Source organism: Labrus bergylta, chromosome 9 (assembly GCF_963930695.1).
Source record: "Labrus bergylta chromosome 9, fLabBer1.1, whole genome shotgun sequence".
In the NCBI taxonomy this organism is placed as follows: Eukaryota; Metazoa; Chordata; class Actinopteri; order Labriformes; family Labridae; genus Labrus; species Labrus bergylta.
Genome location: NC_089203.1, coordinates 11,448,252 through 11,467,598, shown reverse-complemented (window position 1 = coordinate 11,467,598; position 19,347 = coordinate 11,448,252). Strand labels below are relative to the sequence as shown.

At 40.4% G+C, this 19,347-nt stretch overlaps 1 protein-coding gene across 2 annotated transcripts; it reads left to right on the top strand.

Annotated features, from left to right (window-relative positions):
- The first annotated feature begins 294 nt into the window (after positions 1-294).
- ergic1 (endoplasmic reticulum-golgi intermediate compartment 1) lies at positions 295-19,178 on the top strand. Of its 2 annotated transcripts, XM_020639393.3 has the most exons (10): positions 295-438; positions 7,265-7,326; positions 11,168-11,240; positions 11,686-11,780; positions 14,094-14,218; positions 14,852-14,956; positions 15,045-15,105; positions 15,364-15,464; positions 16,243-16,365; positions 17,560-19,178. In XM_020639393.3, the coding sequence occupies exons 1-10, from the start codon at positions 419-421 to the stop codon at positions 17,665-17,667; spliced, it is 873 nt and encodes a 290-aa protein (XP_020495049.1). In that variant the 5' UTR covers positions 295-418; the 3' UTR covers positions 17,668-19,178. The 2 variants fall into 2 exon arrangements, with proteins under 2 accessions (XP_020495049.1, XP_065814781.1); XM_065958709.1 differs by lacking the exons at positions 295-438; positions 7,265-7,326 and adding an exon at positions 7,333-7,491.
- The last annotated feature ends 169 nt before the right edge of the window (positions 19,179-19,347 follow it).

Below are 19,347 nucleotides of genomic sequence, written 5' to 3'. Positions count from 1 at the left end.
AACACTCACAATATAAAAACTATTTTTGCACAAAAAATTGAAATAATACAGTAAATAATAAATAATGTATATTTTAGCCAACTAAGCAACCCAATATTATCCGAATCACCGTTATGCATTATTTATTTTATTTTTTTAAATACTTTTTACGATACGAGTAACAGTTTTCCATTTTGTATCGTAAATTAGCAGAAAGCTTTAAAAAAAAAAATAATGATGTAAAAACGATGTGGCGCTCTCGGCGGAAGAAGAATCAGCGTTAACAGGAAGTTGCCCTCGACCAATCAGCTTTTGCAAAGCGTCCTAAGCTGACGTCAGCCCGGTACCGATGAACAACCGGTAGCATTGAAGGGAGCTGTGTGGTTGCCCGTTGTTTGTAGCTTTGTCTGCTAATACCTCTGTGTAACCTGCAAACATCATGTCTTTCGATGTTAGGAGGTGAGTAAGGGGCATTCTCTCAACTCAGAAATGAAGGGGCGTAGGGGGGGGGTGTTTTATTGTCTGTGAGCAAACTAACGGTGGGTAAAGGATCCGTTACAAATGAGTGAAAGTTGTAACATTTGTGGGTCTGATTTTGATGTGAATGGGTTTCATTGTTGTAGGGGGTGTAGACTTCTTGTTGAGTGAACTTGAGTCCCTGGAGTGATGCTCAGGTATGCTCACAGAGTTTTGGGGTTCCTATCTGCGCATGCGCAGATTTCATCACCCATCCTTGTTTGTAGTTGAGACGTGAAACTCATTTTTACAGTGACCACGGCGCGTAGCCTCAGAGTACCGGGAATACCAGTTTTGCTTCTTCTATTGCCTTTTTGAGTTGTTACCATACAAACTTGACAGCCCTGCTTAGTGTTACCTTCAAAACAAAGATTGCTTTTCCCGACACACTAAACATTCAGCATCATTAGCCGCCAATACACAACCAGCTCTTTAACAGATACGGAGTACCAGAAAACACCTCAGAGCCTTTACTGAGATACTGAACTTATCTACTGACACTTAGGCATCAGGCACAGAGCTGAAAGTTTCCCTTCAATGACTGTTAATAGATCACACCCTATTCAAAACAATACACAGGATGTTTACACTGAGACGTAGTGATAATTCACAGATACGGAGCTTCTTTTGTGAAAGTAAAAAGTAAAACAAATGTATGATACATTTCAGGAACAAACAACTATCAGATTATTTTAATATAAAAACAGAGGAATATTAGGATTCCTCATATTGTTTGGCCAAAAGAAAAATATATTCAGTAACTGACTAAAAGCAAACAAACCTCTTTTATTTGACAAGCCACACATTTTTTCATATTTTTTCAATTTGAATATTTTTATAAACTAATTGTTTAATTGATCAGTGGTTTTAACTCTATAATGCCTGAAAGTGGTTACAGGGAAGGTGAGAACCATCAAGAAATGTGAATATAGCTCAGGATAATCCTCTAAAATATATTTACACATCCCTTGTAATAACTATTTATAGCTGATTTTGGACGAAAATGTTGAATTTAGGTGTATTGAGTTAGATTGTATTGAAATACAAGTTACATGAATAGATTATGATAGAATTTCAGTCTTTAATACTGTAGGTTAAACTTCCCAAACATTTCATTTTCAATCTTCTGGAAGGCAAAGTGTTGCCACTTTCTGTTTTGTTTTATTAACAAAATGATAACAATGGTTTTTGGAAACAAAAATATTGTCTTTGATAAAGATAACAATCACAGTGCAGTCCTAAATAACACACAACCTACATGTTTAACTCTGGAGCTTCCCTCATCCCTCCTACAGACCAAATCTGTGTCTAAATGACTATGAATTGGTCAGCAAAGAGGATCTGTTGTAACTCACGTTTGCACCACTACAGCAGGTGACCTGTGGTTGATAGTCCTGTGAGAGCGCGTGTGTCATGCTATTACTGTAAGCTGTGGTCATATCCTGTTCAGATGCTTCACTGACTCGATGCCCTGATCGTAAACACGGGATGCAACAACTTGAAGTTACTCGACTTACCAACTTTATGTTGAGATTTCACGCTCTCAAAAACCAGTGTGACAGTGTAACAACATAGTTGACTATAACACCATGTGATACATTAGCATGTATACCCTGAACACTGTAGTTTATTGCACCACTGAATATAATGAATCCTACACCAGCACATCAATGACGCATTAATACATAGAAAGCTGGACATTATTATTAAAGTTTTATTTAGAGACATTTTAACCTACGTCAAGTGTGTGAATGTGTTCAGTTCAGTGTCTTAAATGATCATTGACAATCAGAAACCAATAGTTCATGGTTTCACCTCCCTATTAGTAAGGTATAGATCTTAATCATTTTATACACTATATAAGATTATAAAACTTATTTTCTGATTCAAATGATTCAACAAACTGATCAGTCAAAAACACAGATTAGTCTGAGTGTGAATAGTTTAAAATGTATTATTTTTTAGATACATGACTGACTTAAAATGGAAAATAAATCAAACCAAAATGTACTCGCTCTCCCATCAGCCCATTGATATAGAGGCTCATGCCATGTTTGACAAAATAGTAGCCTACATTTTATGTAGTATTCCTAACAGATAATACAACCTGTATGTTACCATACTATTACCTCTTTATCATCTGTTACCATTACCATAGTAACAGTCTTTTCTTTTTTCAGACTCTTTATTGAACGGGCTTGAGTTAGCCCTCTTTCTTAGATTTGAGTGACCTCCCTTTCTGAAACTGTAAACTCTGAGTTCACCTCGTTTCAGACTTAACATACACAAAATTTCACTCATTCCGCTTTCTGAAACAGGGCCCTGGTGAATTATTGTGTTTGTTCATGTGATGATAAGATCACTGTAACTTGAGGATGCTTACTGTCAATGAATCTGTTATCCTGGACTTGCTGTTTTTGACGTACACTTCAGGCTGATGACTCATGAAAAGAAAGATGAAAGCACAAGTATTGAATTTAGTTTGTGATTAGAGATCAGCAACATAAATCGTTAACTTTGTTAGCTTTTTCTCAGAATAATTTAAAGTCATCAGCTCCTGACTCACTGTGACTCATCTGTGAGATACATGGTTCATTTAGTAAGGGCCCTTTCTTAAAAAGCGTCCCTGTGTCAACACAGAGATGCTGGTACAACGTGTCCTCACTAATCACAAAACATCTGAGCCCTTTCACACTCCGCTGAGCAGTGGGAAGTGACGGAGGGAGATGTTGGACTGACTGTAATTCAGGAAATTACAAACATCAGCGAAGGACCCAGAGGTGAACTCTCAGTCAACATTAACATTCATGAATACAAAGTGTTCTCAGTGCAGCTAATGAAGGGAAACTGGGTTCAAATCAAGGAGGACCTGCGTGTGACGAGAAGGAGCTGAAGTTTTATAATGTATTCTTTAAAAAGTGTAACAATAATTTTTAAAAATGTCAAGAAAATTAGATTGAAATTGTTACAAAGTAAATAGTGTGTTTAATTTCACACACTCTTTATTTATCATGACAAAAGAAATGCTACTACTTGTCTATTTTGATGCTTTATCATTAAGACACATCAGGTAGCATCAAGTTCTCTGATGCTTAACATACACACAAAGCCAACACACACACACACACACACACACACACACACACACACACACACACACACACACACACACACACACACACACACACACACACACACACACACACACACACACACACACACACTTCAACAGAGGTCAGAGAGGAATTTGACTGACAGCAATGATTTAATCGAAATCTAATCGAAATTGTATTTTTTCTCAAGGTAGATCTTTAATGTATTATCAGAATATAAATCAGTTTTCTTAAAATAAGGATTACAAAGAATGTGTGACATTAAAATACAGCAGAAATTAATTATATCCTCAGTAAATGTCTCTCTGAGTCATGACTGTCTACAATGAGTGAGAAGCCTGAGTGTACTGCTCTGTGTTATTGTTGGAGACATGTTTACATGGACTGGCCTTGTGCTTAAAGCTGGTTTTTGTCTAGGACTAGAGAAAAGAAGAATAACATAGCCTCCTCCCTTCCTTTAGATCAAGTTAATTCTGTGTCAACTTATGTGCAATGTGAAGCTACGAGCTATTTCAAGTGTGCTAACATTAGCCTGCTAACACTACAATGCAGACCACCAAGTACCAGCCTTGGCTGCATGATGACCAGATTGCTGGTTTCTACCAACAGTTTGGCAACATTACGTTCTTGACAGTCAAGGGTGCAGGTCACATGGTTCCTCAGTGGGCTCCAAGTCCAGCTTTCCACATGTTCCAGTCTTTCATAACAAATGGCCCCTACTGAGCCTCGAAAGAGATCGCTGTATGATGTATACCTGCACTCGTCACTTGTTAAATGGTACATTCGAGTAAAGGACAATTATTGTCTCCCTCTTGAGCTTCATGGTGCTTAATTAAAGTGCGTCGTAATTGATAACTCCTTCGTGCGACCGCGAGTGGAGAGGGGGTGGAGGCGTGCCGCTGAGGAGGCAGAATAGCAGAAGTGTTGTCAAACAGCAGTTTGTTTTGGTTTAATTCTGGTGCTCAAGGGCGGTGTCTACTGGTTCAAACAGTCACACATACTTCCTTTAATAATACATTTTAAATGATACTTTACCATTTGTTTTTCTGTATTAGTTTAATATCATTATCAATATACTACAAAATAGTATTGCCCATCACAGTTTTTTTCTCATAGAGTGCGAACCAAAGATTAGATATACTTAAAGTTAAAAATAATTGAATCCTGATCGTAAGATTCAAATGTTTGTTGCCCAAATATTCCCCCTATTGAAACTCCCTGCCTTTGTTTGCAATAACTTCCTGTATTTCTGAAGAAAGAAAACAGTGATCAGTGCGATGGGATTCTGTTTCCTCAATCATATTTGAATTTAGAAGAGGGAGGCTGTGAGGTCTAAAATAGGTGTGATCCTGTGACGATTTCTGTAACTATTTATAACCTGTACTCATATATAGACTCCAACACTACATCTCAGAGGTGTACCAGCTGCCCCCACATTATCAGTGTACTGGGCTCTTGTCAAAACATATATTTAATCTATATACTGTTTATAAATCTATACAAACAGTATCCACGTGTATTAAAATGTACTGGTTTCAGACTATATACTCAAAAGAGCTCATGCTCAGTACCGGTCAAAAGTTTGGACACACCGGATTGAAATGCATAATATTATCTTAATGAAATTTTGATCTAAAGGCTTATGCTTTAGTGTTTGACATGTGTTTCGTATATAAATAGAAAAAGTGAAGTTGATGCCTACATGTGTATGCATTTCTTTCCAAAACAAAAGTGAAATGAGGTGTTTTATTTGTATTGTTTTATCTACTATTATTCTAAAATGTGGAAAATAGTCAAAAATAAAGAATAACCCTTCTATTAGTAGGTGTGCCCTAAAAACAGCTTACAGTAGCTAAATGATAATAATATAATATACTGTATTATTGATAAAACTGTTACTGTTGTGTGTCCAAACTTGGTACTGGTACGTACAAAACGTTATCGTACAGCAGAAAGAATATCCTCCATATCTGTGACAATGAGAATCTGTGAATTCATACATACTCTGTATATCAGAGTGATCTCAATATATTTACAAATGTAAATAGATGTTTTATAAATATATTGTCATATTAAATATACTTGCCACAAAATATCATAAAGAGTTAGTTAGAGGTCTATACATGTTACAAGCTCAGCTGTTGCTCTCTGTGGTATTTTGTACATGTTAGTTGCCATTGGGTAAAGTTTTTCAATGGTTTTTGACTTTTTTCGACTAACAAATAGAAGCTTCAACCTGTAGAGCTGATAACATTTTCTAAACAACAGAGGTCATATTTTTTCTTCACTGGAAATCAACTAAACCAGCATGGCAGGATGTCCACATGACAGTGGCGTTCATCACTGTGCTTCATCTGTCACTGTAGCCAGGATGGGAGGATTTGATGAAATAACATTCAGGAAGTGTGTAACTCTCAAAGTTATTCTCATCCGCATACAGAGCGACCCCTCCCATAGCGTCTCCACCCAGCCCCTCTCCATGCTGTCTGCCCTCTCTGCCCTATGTATCCTGCCAGGCCTGCTATTAGCACGCAGTGATCTAATACAAATGGGGCATGGGTGCAGGAAGTTGTAGATGAATCTGGATCAGAGGACGAGACTGAGGGAAGCTGGCTGAGATGTTTAGGACTTTGGGGGTCTTTGTGTGGAAGATATATAAAAAAAGAAATTGTGAAAGCAGGAGCTGAAGCAAAACAGGTAGTACAGCAGGTCCAGATAGGAAACCCACCCTCCCACTTCTTCCCCCCCCCGCCCTGCATTGCATCAGCTGTTCTAATTTCACTGGCAGCTCCCAGTGAAAGAAATGAGAACAAATGTGAGTGTTTTGGAAGACCATGAGGAAGGAGAGGAGAGATGCGTGGGCGGGGTTGTGCAATGTCAGCGCAGTATGGGGTTAGAAATGTTTCACTCCCCAAAAAAGGACATATGCAAGAAACACAAGAACTGAAATAGTTTTGGTGTTGAGCAGCAGAATTTTCCCCCTTTCTGCTCCCCAAATAGGAAACACAAGTTTCACAAGAAGAGAGTTGATTGTGTCAGGTGGTAAAGATCATCCTCCACTTCTGAATCAATCATTTTTTAGATTTCGATTAAATCATTGCTGTCAGTCAAATTCCTCTCTGACCTCTGTTGAAGTGTGTGTGTGTGTGTGTGTGTGTGTGTGTGTGTGTGTGTGTGTGTGTGTGTGTGTGTGTGTGTGTGTGTGTGTGTGTGTGTGTGTGTGTGTGTGTGTGTGTGTGTGTGTGTGTGTGTGTGTGTGTGTGTGTGTGTGTGTGTGTGTGTGTGTGTGTGTGTGTGTGTGTGTGTGTGTGTGTGTGTGTTGGCTTTGTGTGTATGTTAAGCATCAGAGAACTTGTTGGAGTCAGGTCAGAATTACAGAGCACACATTCAAGGGGAGGGGTGTAACCCTGTAAAGAGTGTGTGAGTGTACTGTGTGTGTGTGTGTGGCTGGCTGGCTGGCTGTCTGGACCTGTTGTGTGTAATGGCATTGGTCCAGAGCTAACATTCCACCACTCTTCTGTAATATCGCAGAGCCTTATGAGTACAGAATGTGCTTCTTTTCACAGCACGTAGTGTTGACATTTTCTTTTTTTTTCTCTTCCCTCTTCCTCCTTTTTTTGCTTCCCTTCTTCCTCTCTCTCTCTCTCTCTCCTCAGATTTGATATCTACAGGAAAGTGCCAAAAGATCTCACCCAGCCCACCTACACAGGAGCTTTCAGTGAGTATAGATCTTTAATGACAACAGCCCCAAACTATCCACCTCCACTTCCATCTCCAATTGTTTTGACCTTCACCTACCTTCACCAGGGCAGGTACCAGAAGGCTGCAAAACGACCTTTGAAGACTTACCGTACAGCCAGTCACACAATCAAATCATACAAATGTAATAATATGTCTTTTTTTACTTTTTTTTTTTGTAGATATGTAACAAACAAAACATAACCAGTTTATAAGGATCTTAAGAAGTGCCAGATGGCTGATTCCCCTTACCCCGTATCGCTACTGTTGTTGTGCCTTACTGTAGCATACAGGCACAACAACAGTAATGTTCTTTTTATGTTAATAATAACCTTTCACGTCACTCAAGGTCATCTTACAGACACAGCAGTAAAACAGTGAATAAAAACAAGAACACTATCAACTATATATAAACACAAACAGCAGTAGTAAGTAGGGCATGGTCAGATGGAATCGGCTCATCTAAAAAGGTTTGTTTTGAGCTGTGATAGGAAGGTGGGGGGAAGAGTTGATGGTTTGTGGGAGAGAGTTCCAGAGACGGGGGGGCCGCACGGCTAAACGCTCGAGACCCCATTGATGAGGGGCGGGCAGGAAGTGTGGTGAGGAGCATTAAGGAGGCAGAATGGAGGGTCCAAGAGGGTGTGAAGGAGGTCAGAGAGGTACGGATGTGCGAGGTTATGGAGAGCCTTGAAAGTGAGAAGTAGAATCTTATTGTCAATGTGATATTTGACAGGTGGCCGGTGGAGTTGTTGAAGGACAGGAGTGATGTGTTCTATGGAGGGGGTTCTGGACCAGTAGTTTAGTGAGAAGTTTGAGAGGTAGACCAGAGAGGAGAGAGTTGCTGTAGTCTATACGGGAGGTGATCAGGGTATTGACAAGGATGGCGGTGCTGTTAGATGTGAGAGACAGGTGGAGACGGTTGATGTTGCACACGTGGAAATATGGTGACCGAGTGATATTATTGATGTGAGCTTCAAAGGATAAAGTGCTGTCGAGGATTACACAAAGGCTCTTTACTTGGGAGGGGGGAGGGAAGGGACTGTGGAGTTGTCGATTGTTATTGAAAAAATGTCAGACTTGGTCAGAGTGGATTTGGAGCCATCAAGGAGAACTTCAGTTTTGTTGCTATTGAGTTTGAGAAAGTTACGAGAGAACCAGGATTTAACTTCAAGGAGACAGTCGGAGGGGGATGAAGGTGGGAGGGCGGAGTTACGCTTTGAAGACAGATGGCTGTCATCCACGTAGCAGTGACAGTTAATACCAAATTTCCTGAAAATGTGACCGAGAGGTAGGAGGTAGATGATGAAAAGGAGAAGACCCTTTTACTTTGACACTTAGGTGACATATATTTATTTAATAGGATATGAATATAAACACTTATTTTCAATGTTTCAATGTTGTAGCATTTTGTATTTTGACATGTCAAACTGTCTTTACTGTCTGTGATTAAATTGAAATCACTTAAACGGTTTTTATCCTAGCAGGATTGAGGAGAGAGTAGCATAACTTAGTTAGCATAGGACTTTCAAGTGCAGCGTTTTATAATAGGAAGTAATTAGGAAGCAGTAACAGACACTGTTCGAGGGTTGGATGTATTGAGGAACAGTTTAGGGGAGGAGTTGACCGCTTTAATTCAAGTACCTGCCTGTCAGAGCTTCATCATGGAGGTGTCATTGAACAGGAGGCCGTACCTGTTATAGCAAAACTAGTATGGCAAGAATGTAAATGATCATACTCTGTCATCGGCAAGAGCACCTGAGAAGTCATCAGTTGAAACTAGAATGCTTTTCCTGTCATGTCATGTCATGTGCTTTCCTGTTTGTCATGGATAAGTCATTGTATAATCAGCGATTGTATCGATTATTCACTATTTGATAGAATCCAAAAGTCTTGATGATACATTTTTAGCTCCTCAGTCACTTTCTAGTTTTGGTTAATCATTTGTCAGCTGATGACTGATTAGTTAAACAAAACGTCAAATCTAAACCAAGCTGATGACTGACGGTATAGGCAGTGCGGTTGCTGAATAGTGAACCGTTTTTAACACACTAGAAACACCTTCCGGGAGGACGGGGGAAAGAATGGGTTTGCTAAACATACACGCACAGTTTCCATCCAGGAGGAAATGGATGGAGGTTCTTCCTGCACACAGTAGACACCCTTCCTGTCTCCATCCCCTGTCGGGGGGCTGAGGGCATCTGGTTGATTTGGATGTTAGATGACTGTTATTGCTTTACCCAAAACATTTGATTCCTCATTTTGGCTTGTGTTGTTCAGAGGCAACTAGAAACAGTCACACACACACACACACACACACACACACACACACACACACACACACACACACACACACACACACACACACACACACACACACACACACACACACACACACACACACACACACACACACACACACACACACACACACACACACACAGGTCACATATTTGACCTTGTCTGCTTTTGTTATTTTGTTTTAGGCCCACATTCCTTAGGCTTCAATTTTTACGGTATTTACTGTGAACACAGCTTCTGCATGGGCCACAGTGGTAGCTTTTCTAGCTTTAAAACATTAGGTATGATTCTTTTATTCACCTGATTTTCTGTCCTAATATTTTTTGCTTCGCTGGGGAAAATGAGCCTTTGGTAGTGAATAACAAATTGAACATCCGATTAAGTAAATGCAGGGCGTGTTTTGGACGTCAACAACTGATTCATGGTGTAAATCGATCCACACCTTTTGTCACAAATTTATTATCATGAAACATTTTGACCCCCTTTTATGGCATACGTAAGCACCGGGTAGGATGAACTCAGGATTAAATAAAAAACACACATGTCTTTGTAAAACAGTCAGCGTTTCCATTGCAAAGCTTTAAAAGTTTAAATCAGTCGCAGCCCATTACTTTGATCCTGAGTAATCCCCCTTCCAGTATTTCACTCTTTGAAGCCCGGGAAGAATTACTGTACACGTCTTTTGATGAACCTGAATTGATGACCTATGTGTCATAATGACACTCCCTTTTTGTTTGTTGGTTAAACATTACCTTATGTAAAAGCCTCCACCAGCCGCAGGTTTGGCCCTGATGCCCTACTAACCACAGGGTCATGTGACTGTGAGATCCTAGGAGACTGTTGCCACGTAAACACGGCCTCACCTGCTGAGTGAGAGCTTCCTATCCTAACCGAAGCTCTTGTCATATTGGACAGACCACAGTTGCGCAGACACAGATCAGTTCCTTCCATATTTGTCTTTGTAAACGCATGACAATGCTTGAAATGATCCTTTGACTGATGACACTGAAGAAACTCATAGTTGAATCACTGTATTTTAAACAAGACTGAACAGAAAAATAGTCACTATTTAAGGTAATACTCCTAATTTGGTTTATTGCAGTTACATCAATCCTTAAAGCTTCTTTGTATATGTGCCATTTCTGGGTTCAGTGAATGTCAGTGTGTGAGGAAACCTAAAAGGAGCTGTTTGAAGGACTTACGTAGCATGAGCTCACCTCTCTAATGTTGGTGTTAAATGTGTAATTAGTGAAGGAGGGTCTTTAAAGACCTGCGTACTGGCTGGATTTGTAAAACAGCTATTTAGGGACGTTTTTTATGGCTTCTGTGATTTCATTAGAGTCAATATCATAGGTCAGCCATTCCCAGAGGCTGGAACAGCCTGGCTCATTTTGTTTTCACCATCCCTTTCAAAAGCTGATTTAATGTGAGAGATTAATGTGAAATGGTGGCTTATCTAAGATCCACGGGGATTTAAGTTTTTATAAAGTCTTAACTCAAACTTTCTTCCTCTCTGCCCACAGTTTCCATCATCTGCTGCGTCTTCATCCTCTTCCTCTTCCTCTCTGAGCTGACGGGATTCATAGCCACTGAAATGTAGGTATCAGTGCAGCACGTCTCAGAATAACTGTGTGTCTGTAATATCCTGTGGCTAATCTAGTGATAGCTCCTTTGTTGCCACACAGGACCCGCTGTCTGAAGTATACCAGACAGGGACTTAATCATGAATGGCAATAATGATGTACTCTGCGCTGTCCGTGTTGTAACCAATGAATGGAGTCACTTTTCACAGAGGAGATTGGCTTTGTGTATGCGTCAGCGTCTTGGGGATGTTTAATAAGGGATGGGTTGGGGAGCATGTGACGGCAGCGACATGACTCTGACAGAGACTCACACATTTGCTTCAATAGTTGTCCGATTTCTTTGTGTAACAGGGGAGACAACAATTATTATTTGTCCCAAAAACGTTCCACTCTCATTTAACATTTGCTCTCAGTTTCTCTTTCTCTAATGAACTTTTTCTCTTTTCCTCCCATGACAGTGTGAATGAACTTTATGTGGATGATCCTGATAAAGACAGTGGTGGGAAGATAGATGTGAGTTTAAACGTCAGTTTGCCAAACTTACACTGTGATTGTGAGTATATACATAATATACATATACATACAACTCTCCATTTCTCTGCATTACCCTTACTGTCTTTATATTTTTCTCTCTTTTTTTTCTAATTGTTTATAGCCTCCTTTCACCTTTATTTTTTCTGTTAGCAGACAGTATCAGAGTTACTGTGCCCTATCATGTTTCACGCCATATTGGCAAAAGATAAAGAATGCCCTAGATACAGAAGAGAGCTCAGAACAACATAATGGTTTGTTTACCTGGCTGTGTTGTGGCATGCTTGTAGATAACACAAGATTTTTTTCATGCCCAGCCTCCAGTCTGTGTCGCCCCTGTTTGATCTTGTGTTTCCACACAGCCGCCATCTTTGATATAACATTGCCTCTGCTGGCTTGTATTCTGCTTCGATGTCAGAGAAGTGGGCAGGCCAGAGTGCAGCTTGCCAGGACTGAGAGTCACTGGTTATTTGCTCCTCATGACTCTTGTCAGAAACTATGCTCAATGACAAATTACACACACTCACACACACATTACACATCCATGTACACATTGCAGAGGCAGAAAACCTACATTTATTGGATTCGAGCGATACCCAAAAATGGCAAAGCTAATAAACGCCTGTGCGAAAAATTCGATCCAGATTTTCGGAGAGAAATTCTTTGGCACGCAGACCCACACATGTCGGCCATGTGTTTAGACCATAGACTGCTCACTCATCGCATACCTAAACAAAGGCCCCCTCCTGCCGTTTCCAATTAAAGCTCTTGATGATTGTGTGTATGGTGGTATTGTTTATTTGCCGAACTTAAACCTTTTTTTCCAGACATGTGGGGCCCTCTTAAATACCAGCTCAAGCATGTTGGTCTAACCACACGACTGCAGCTGCATGTAATGACCAGAAATGGTCCTCAGCCGGTCTCCCAGAGGGCTAACATTGTACATCAGGTTGTTTTCCAAACAGGTTGTCATCCTTTACAGATTGACTTGGAGGGAGAAATAATTTGCCCTCTTACACACCGTCTCCCTCCGTTGAACTTTACAGGTTGCTAGGTCTTAGTTTGTGACTGCATGGAAAAGCAGAGCCGGCTTGTAATAATCTTAGAATAATCACGCCACTCTAGCTAACATGAACACACTTCCAGGTCTAAATGTCTTAAAAAGGAGAAACTACAGGTCACCAAGTAACTTCGCTTATATTTGTGCACTGTATTTAAAGAAGTGGACAGACGAGCGTGTGGGGGTGGAACTTGACTTGAATGTCAAAGTTCAGAGACAGACGGCTTGTGGAGGTTTTAGCACAGACCCAAAAGTCTCTCTCTCTCTCTCTCTCTCTCTCTCTCTCTCGCTCTCTCTCGCTCTCTCGCTCTCTCTCTCTCTCTCTCTCTCTCTCTCTCTCTCTCTCTCTCTCTCTCTCTCTCTCTCTCTCTCTCTCTCTCTCTCTCTCTCTCTCTCTCTCTCTCTCTCTCTCTCTCTCTCTTGCTGCTGCATGGAAGCACCCAGCACAGGCAGGCTCTGAAAATAGGCCAGTGCCAGTGTGCCAATCCACAGAGGCCTGCAGGACGAGAAAAGGGGGGAGGGGGGGGGCGGCTGTGAAGTCTAGATGGAAAAACACAGACAGAGAGGGCAACAGGCAGGATAGGTGGTCTGTTTGGCCTTTCTGTGTTTACTCTGTGTTGGGGGTATATTGACACTTTCTCTCTTCTTTCTCTCTCCTGTGCTGTTCATGAAAAAGTTGTTCTTTGAATGTTATAAAAACATCTGCTGCTTAGACTCTTCTCATTATCTGTTAATCTGGTCATCGTCTATTTGAGAAACAATGAATGAAGTCTATAAATATTTCAAAAGATCTGCAAACAAGAAGTTTAGACCTCTTAAAATAACTGGTTTATTGCTGAATAAAAAGTTTGAAGGATTTATAGCTTTAGTTTGTTTTGATATTATTTGTTGATTTGTGATCCCTTTGGTGAAACTTTAATTGTTTAATCTTGATATATTTTTCATTCAACAAAATAAAAATCTTTTTCAGTCTTAGTAACTGCTCAGTCATTCTCCAGTAGTCAACAATATACAACAGTAATATAATACATTAATAGAATAATTGATAATAAAACTAATGTCAGTTCCAGCTCTAGCTTTGTGAACTTATGACTTAGGCTTGTGATTATTTCTGTTGGTTGTCTATTAATTCATCAACCACCCGTCTCATAAAACAGAGACTGAACACAGAAACTGTTTGAATCAAGCAGGAGGCACTGTCACTTATTTTGGCTCATGTTCCTTCTTGTTTCACGAAACGTTTTAATCCTCCTCGTTGTCTCCTTGTTTCCTCAGTGCTCGGTTTGGACATCCAGGATGAGATGGGCCGCCACGAGGTCGGTCACATAGACAACTCCATGAAGATCCCTATTGACGACAACAATGGCTGTCGCTTTGAGGGAGTGTTCACCATCAACAAAGTAAGGGCTTAACCGTTACGCAGTAAATGATATACAACACGCACACACACACCTTTTGAGGTAACCTGCTTTATACAGGTGATCTCCTTCAGAGAGAGGCAAACCGGTCTGTTTACTTCTTGTGGCCAGTTAGTACAACATGACAGCAGTCTGATGTTTTGTTGGACACAAGCTCTCGGGCTCTACATGTTGTTTATTTGACTTGGAGATGGAGACCCTTTTCCGAGAGGAATGAAGTAGACCTGCTTCCTCCTCCAGTCTAAATTTAATTAAACAAAATGGAAGACTCCTGGGATCGCCTTGGGTTACATTTGACAGTTTTAGGTTGGACCCTCTGAAGCACTCTTTGTCCTACCGCCATCTTGTGCGTCAGACTTTCCGATTCATTCAGAATGATTAACCCACTAGAGCAGCACCTTTAACACCCTCGCTGATGGAACATTTGGTAATGTGTGAAACGTGTTGAAGTTGGAGGTAAGGGTCATTTAGTGCCCAACCAACTGTGTGTGTGTGTGTGTGTGTGTGTGTGTGTGTGTGTGTGTGTTGTCATTAGTTAATTATATGTGCTGCAGGTGCTTGTGTGGTGCCTCAAAAAAATTCACTGATCTTGTTTGTGTGTGTGTGTGTTTTCAGGTACCAGGAAACTTCCACGTGTCGACACACGGTGCTACATCGCAGCCTCCTAACCCTGACATGACCCATATCATCCACAAGCTGGCCTTTGGAGAAAAGCTGACAGTGAGGATTCACAGACCAAAAAGAAAAGATCCGGTCAAACATCTGCAGAATTTAGTCTAAACACAGATTTCTTCTGTTTGTTACGCAGGTACAAAACGTTAAAGGAGCCTTTAATGCTTTAGGAGGGGCAGACAGGCTGTCGTCCAATCGTAAGTATTCTCCCTGCACATGTGCTCATCATAACCACATCATGTCACATTTATGTAAGCTTGCTCTGGCCGTGAATGATGCAATGAAATGAGACACCTAGTGGACATATTGAACCCAAACTAAGTGGAAACTTTCTTCACACAGCGGATACTCTGCTCAAATGGAAAAACCTTTCAGCCTGTTGCGTCACTGACAGAAATACATCCTTTTTTGGACTCTTTTTTTTTGTGCTAATATAACGTTTTTATGTCTTGCAGCGCTGTCTTCACACGACTACATACTGAAGATAGTCCCAACAGTGTATGAAGACCTATCAGGCAGACAGAGGTTCTCCTACCAGTACACAGTAGCCAGCAAGGTGCTGTTCTCCCTCATTTTTTATCTTTCCTGTTAGATCATGCCTCTGAGTCATGTTGTTTTGGCCCTTGTCATGGAAGAAGTGTGACCATCCCAACATATGGCCAGAGCATGTATTGTGATAACGTGTGCACTCACCTGGAAGTCAAAGCTCACCCCTGGTGACTGGAAACGCTCCCCAGATGTCAACAAACCATAAAATACTTCCTAGAATTGTGTTGACTGACAGCTGGGTTTGGGTAATAACAGTGCAGGTCAGCTGTGAACCGAGGAGGATGAGGGCCTTTGCAAGATGATAGGAAGTCTCATGCCAAAGCAGAAATAAAGGACCAGCTGAGGCCTGCAGAACCGCTTGGACTACAGCAACACCCTTTTAAGTTTGAAAACAACAACATCAAATTAGCACTTAGAAGGGTTGAATTAGGATGGATCTTTGAAGAGATATTATTTATGTAAACTCCCTGATATCCATGTCATCATAATTCACAACACATTTTAGCCTCCTCATGTTTAGAAAATCCGTTTTATTGAGCCAAGATTCAGTTTTAATGAGTCATTTATGACTTTTGAGTAACTTTATCCACAATCATTTTTGTGATGACTCATTAACACCACTGGAAACAAGGATTACATTACAGATTGTTTTAAGATGATAAGTAAACAAAATGAGATGAAACTGTCAAAGTCTTGATTAAATTAAATGTTCTTGCCAAGTGAAGACCCAAAACCTTTGGAGACATTAAAATGTGTAGCTCACTCTTTATTTCTGTCCCCCACAGGAGTACATCGCTTATAGCCACACGGGCAGAATCATCCCGGCCATCTGGTTCAGATATGACCTCAGTCCAATCACAGTCAAGTACACAGAGAGGAGACAGCCAATCTACCGCTTCATCACAACGGTAAGGGAATTCTCTTTATGGGCTTTAAACTGAGCGGAAACCTGCACTGTTAAAAAAAAATGAATCTGATGCGTAAGTTCAAAAACCTGCAGTTCATCAAGTGTCCACTTGAGGCTCCTTGCAAACGCCCTGGAAGTCAAAACCACACACATTCAAAAAAGCCTGTTTTAAAAGAAATAAACATGAGTACAGACTGGTTAAATTACCAAATGTATCTGAATAGCTCATGTCTTAATTCGTAAACACTGTAGAGGGGAGGGGGAATTTCTTGAGAACTCACTGATTTTATCAATGAGGTATTGATAATAAGGCACATGACTGACCTGATTGACAGGTGGGCACAGTGTAGTTGTTTGTCAGCAGGTTTAAACCCCGCCTCACCTCCAGCTCTTAGCCTGTCGCTAGGTTTACAGAGAGTTAGGTTGAGCAGCATTTCCAGCATGGTGACTGCCATCAACAGACTTTTAATGCCCCCTTCAGTAACCAATGGATGACATCAGTCAGGCTTTGTCCATTTTTATTTCCAGTCCATGGCTCTCTTTTATCCTTTACAAAACGGATGAGTTATTGAAAAGAATCCACCCAGTTTGTGCCGATCGAGGCACAAGTTAATCAGACAAATTCTGTTTTTAGAACCAAGTTATAAACATGTTCATTTCTGCTGTAAAAACAGGCCGGACAAACTGCAGGATTTCACACTTTTGCATCAGCATCATATTTCAACAGTGGAGGTTGCCGCTTGTTTAAATGTAAAAAAAAAAAAAAAAAAAGTTTCTACCTTTTGATGCCTCAGATCCCCCCTGACCTTGTAGTTTGAGGAAGTTTTGCTCAGTGTGTAACACCGCATCAGGAATGTTTCCTGCTGACTGATAATGAGGTCAGGGTTAAATTGGCTGCCTGAATGAAGAGCTACACTATTATTTGTCTTTAGTGTTGTTTAGGTTTAACGTGGCCTCAGGCATGGGTAGGAAATGACAAAGCTCAGAGTGTGATTATGACTCATTGCTTAAGATTCTGAGTCAAGCTACAGCAGCGCTCTTTGCTGGATTCCAGCACATTCTGAGGTGTCAGTGTGATCTATTGTTATGATTACATGTTATTAAAAGCAGCTGATATTGAGCATTTTAATAACCAGAGGAGACTACATCCAAGCTTTTCGATAGTGAGTCTAACAGATTGAAATGTTCTCTTTAGATCTGTGCCATCGTCGGTGGGGCGTTCACAGTCGCAGGAATCATCGACTCCTGTATATTCACGGCTTCAGAGGCCTGGAAGAAGATCCAGATTGGAAAAATGTCATGAGGACTGCTCCCAAGCCCCTCCTCTCATCTTTATTTATAAGTGAAGTGTTGCTAGCCTGTTAGCTAAATCCAATCCCTGCTCAGAACCAATTTCCTTTTGGAGATCGTATCACCGTGACCAATGGAGCGGCTCAGGCAGGCGATCTAACTACCAGGCTACACGTCTGCATCTCAGTTACTGAAAGTCCTCTCAGGCTCCGTCAGTCAGGAGAGGAGAGAAGGGGAGAGCTCTTTTGTTACTGCGGGGATGAAGTCTTAAGTACTGTGTGTGTGTGTGTGTGTGTGTGTGTGTGTGTCAGGGTTGAAACAGTGTGGGTATTTGATGGCTGCACTTTTAAGAATGAAGTTAAGAAAAACACTAATGTTTGTGCCAACATATGACCAAAAACTGTTTTCTATATTTCAAATCATAGGGAATTGTTCAATTTATGCCTCTATGATTTACAGACGAAAAGTCCTAACTTAATATTTTTTATAATTTAGAAAAGGGGTCCATTGTTATTTCAGTATATCAGGCTTAACTGTGTTAAATCCCCCCCCCTCCCCCATCATGGGAAGTGGAATGATTCTTTAAAGGAAGTATTCCAGGATATAAACCTGTGTCACAGACTGGACTGAACTGTAAAGTGTTTGTGTAATTCCCTTTGTCTAAAAAAACACACAAGTTTTGTTTTGTCATTTCCTCAGGCCAGCCCTGGTCTCTGTAGTATTCAAACCTTGTGCCTTTAGGGGTTAACTGTTCCACCATATAGGAATCAGATTAACGCTCATTTCTTTGTTTCAGTGCCACTAACACCAGTGTTTCCACATGTTCTTTCATGCGTGTTACATCCTACAGTATCACTTTTAGTGGTGTCCTTTCACTACAGTAATCATTTTCTATCTTTCAGTGCATTTTTACCAAACATTTCTTTGAGACTATTGTTCTGATTTTATTTCCATTTGTTCAAATGTCTTTTTTTTTTTTTCTACAACAGAGTTACAATCATTTTACCACAGTGATTGTTTTTGTTTATTGTAGCTGTTTCCATGAACACATACCGTACATTGTAAAGATTTGGTCTGTAAGGAGGGAAACTGTAGGTCAAGATGTTTGTCCTCTTTAGTCATTTTGTTCTTCCTTCTTTCTCTCGTGTCAGAGACCTCCCTGATGAAGGACAGGGATACTGACAGGCCTTCAGTTTTGGTCTTTCTACTATAAAAGGTCTTTCATTTTTTTAGTTATGTCTCAAATTGTTCTGTTATGTTATGTGCTCTTCAAGTAAAGGTACCATAGAAATCACTGCTTCATGCTGCATGTCTTCAGGATTCTTCAAACCAGCTGCCCTTGATTTCAACTGTTGGAGTAACTTTTTAAAAATACATTCTTTTTGTTTAAGAAGCTATTTTGTTTACAGACGTCAAAGGGAGTACTCGCTTACTAAATAGAGGTTTCAAAAGGCAAGACTTGAAATGTCTTGGCTTGAAAGGTGCAAAAGAGTGGTGTATTTCATATTAAAATCTTAAAGTACACGAGTTGTAGAGTCAAACTTTTATACAGTAGGGAAGAAGAAGTGAGCGCCTGGTTTAAAAACTTATTTCAGCTCAAATGTGTGAGTATGAACCTTTTTATCTACTTGAAACTTCTTCCTCAGTCCTATTTTCTCGGTGCCTTCGATAATTACTCAGAGAAAATGAAAAT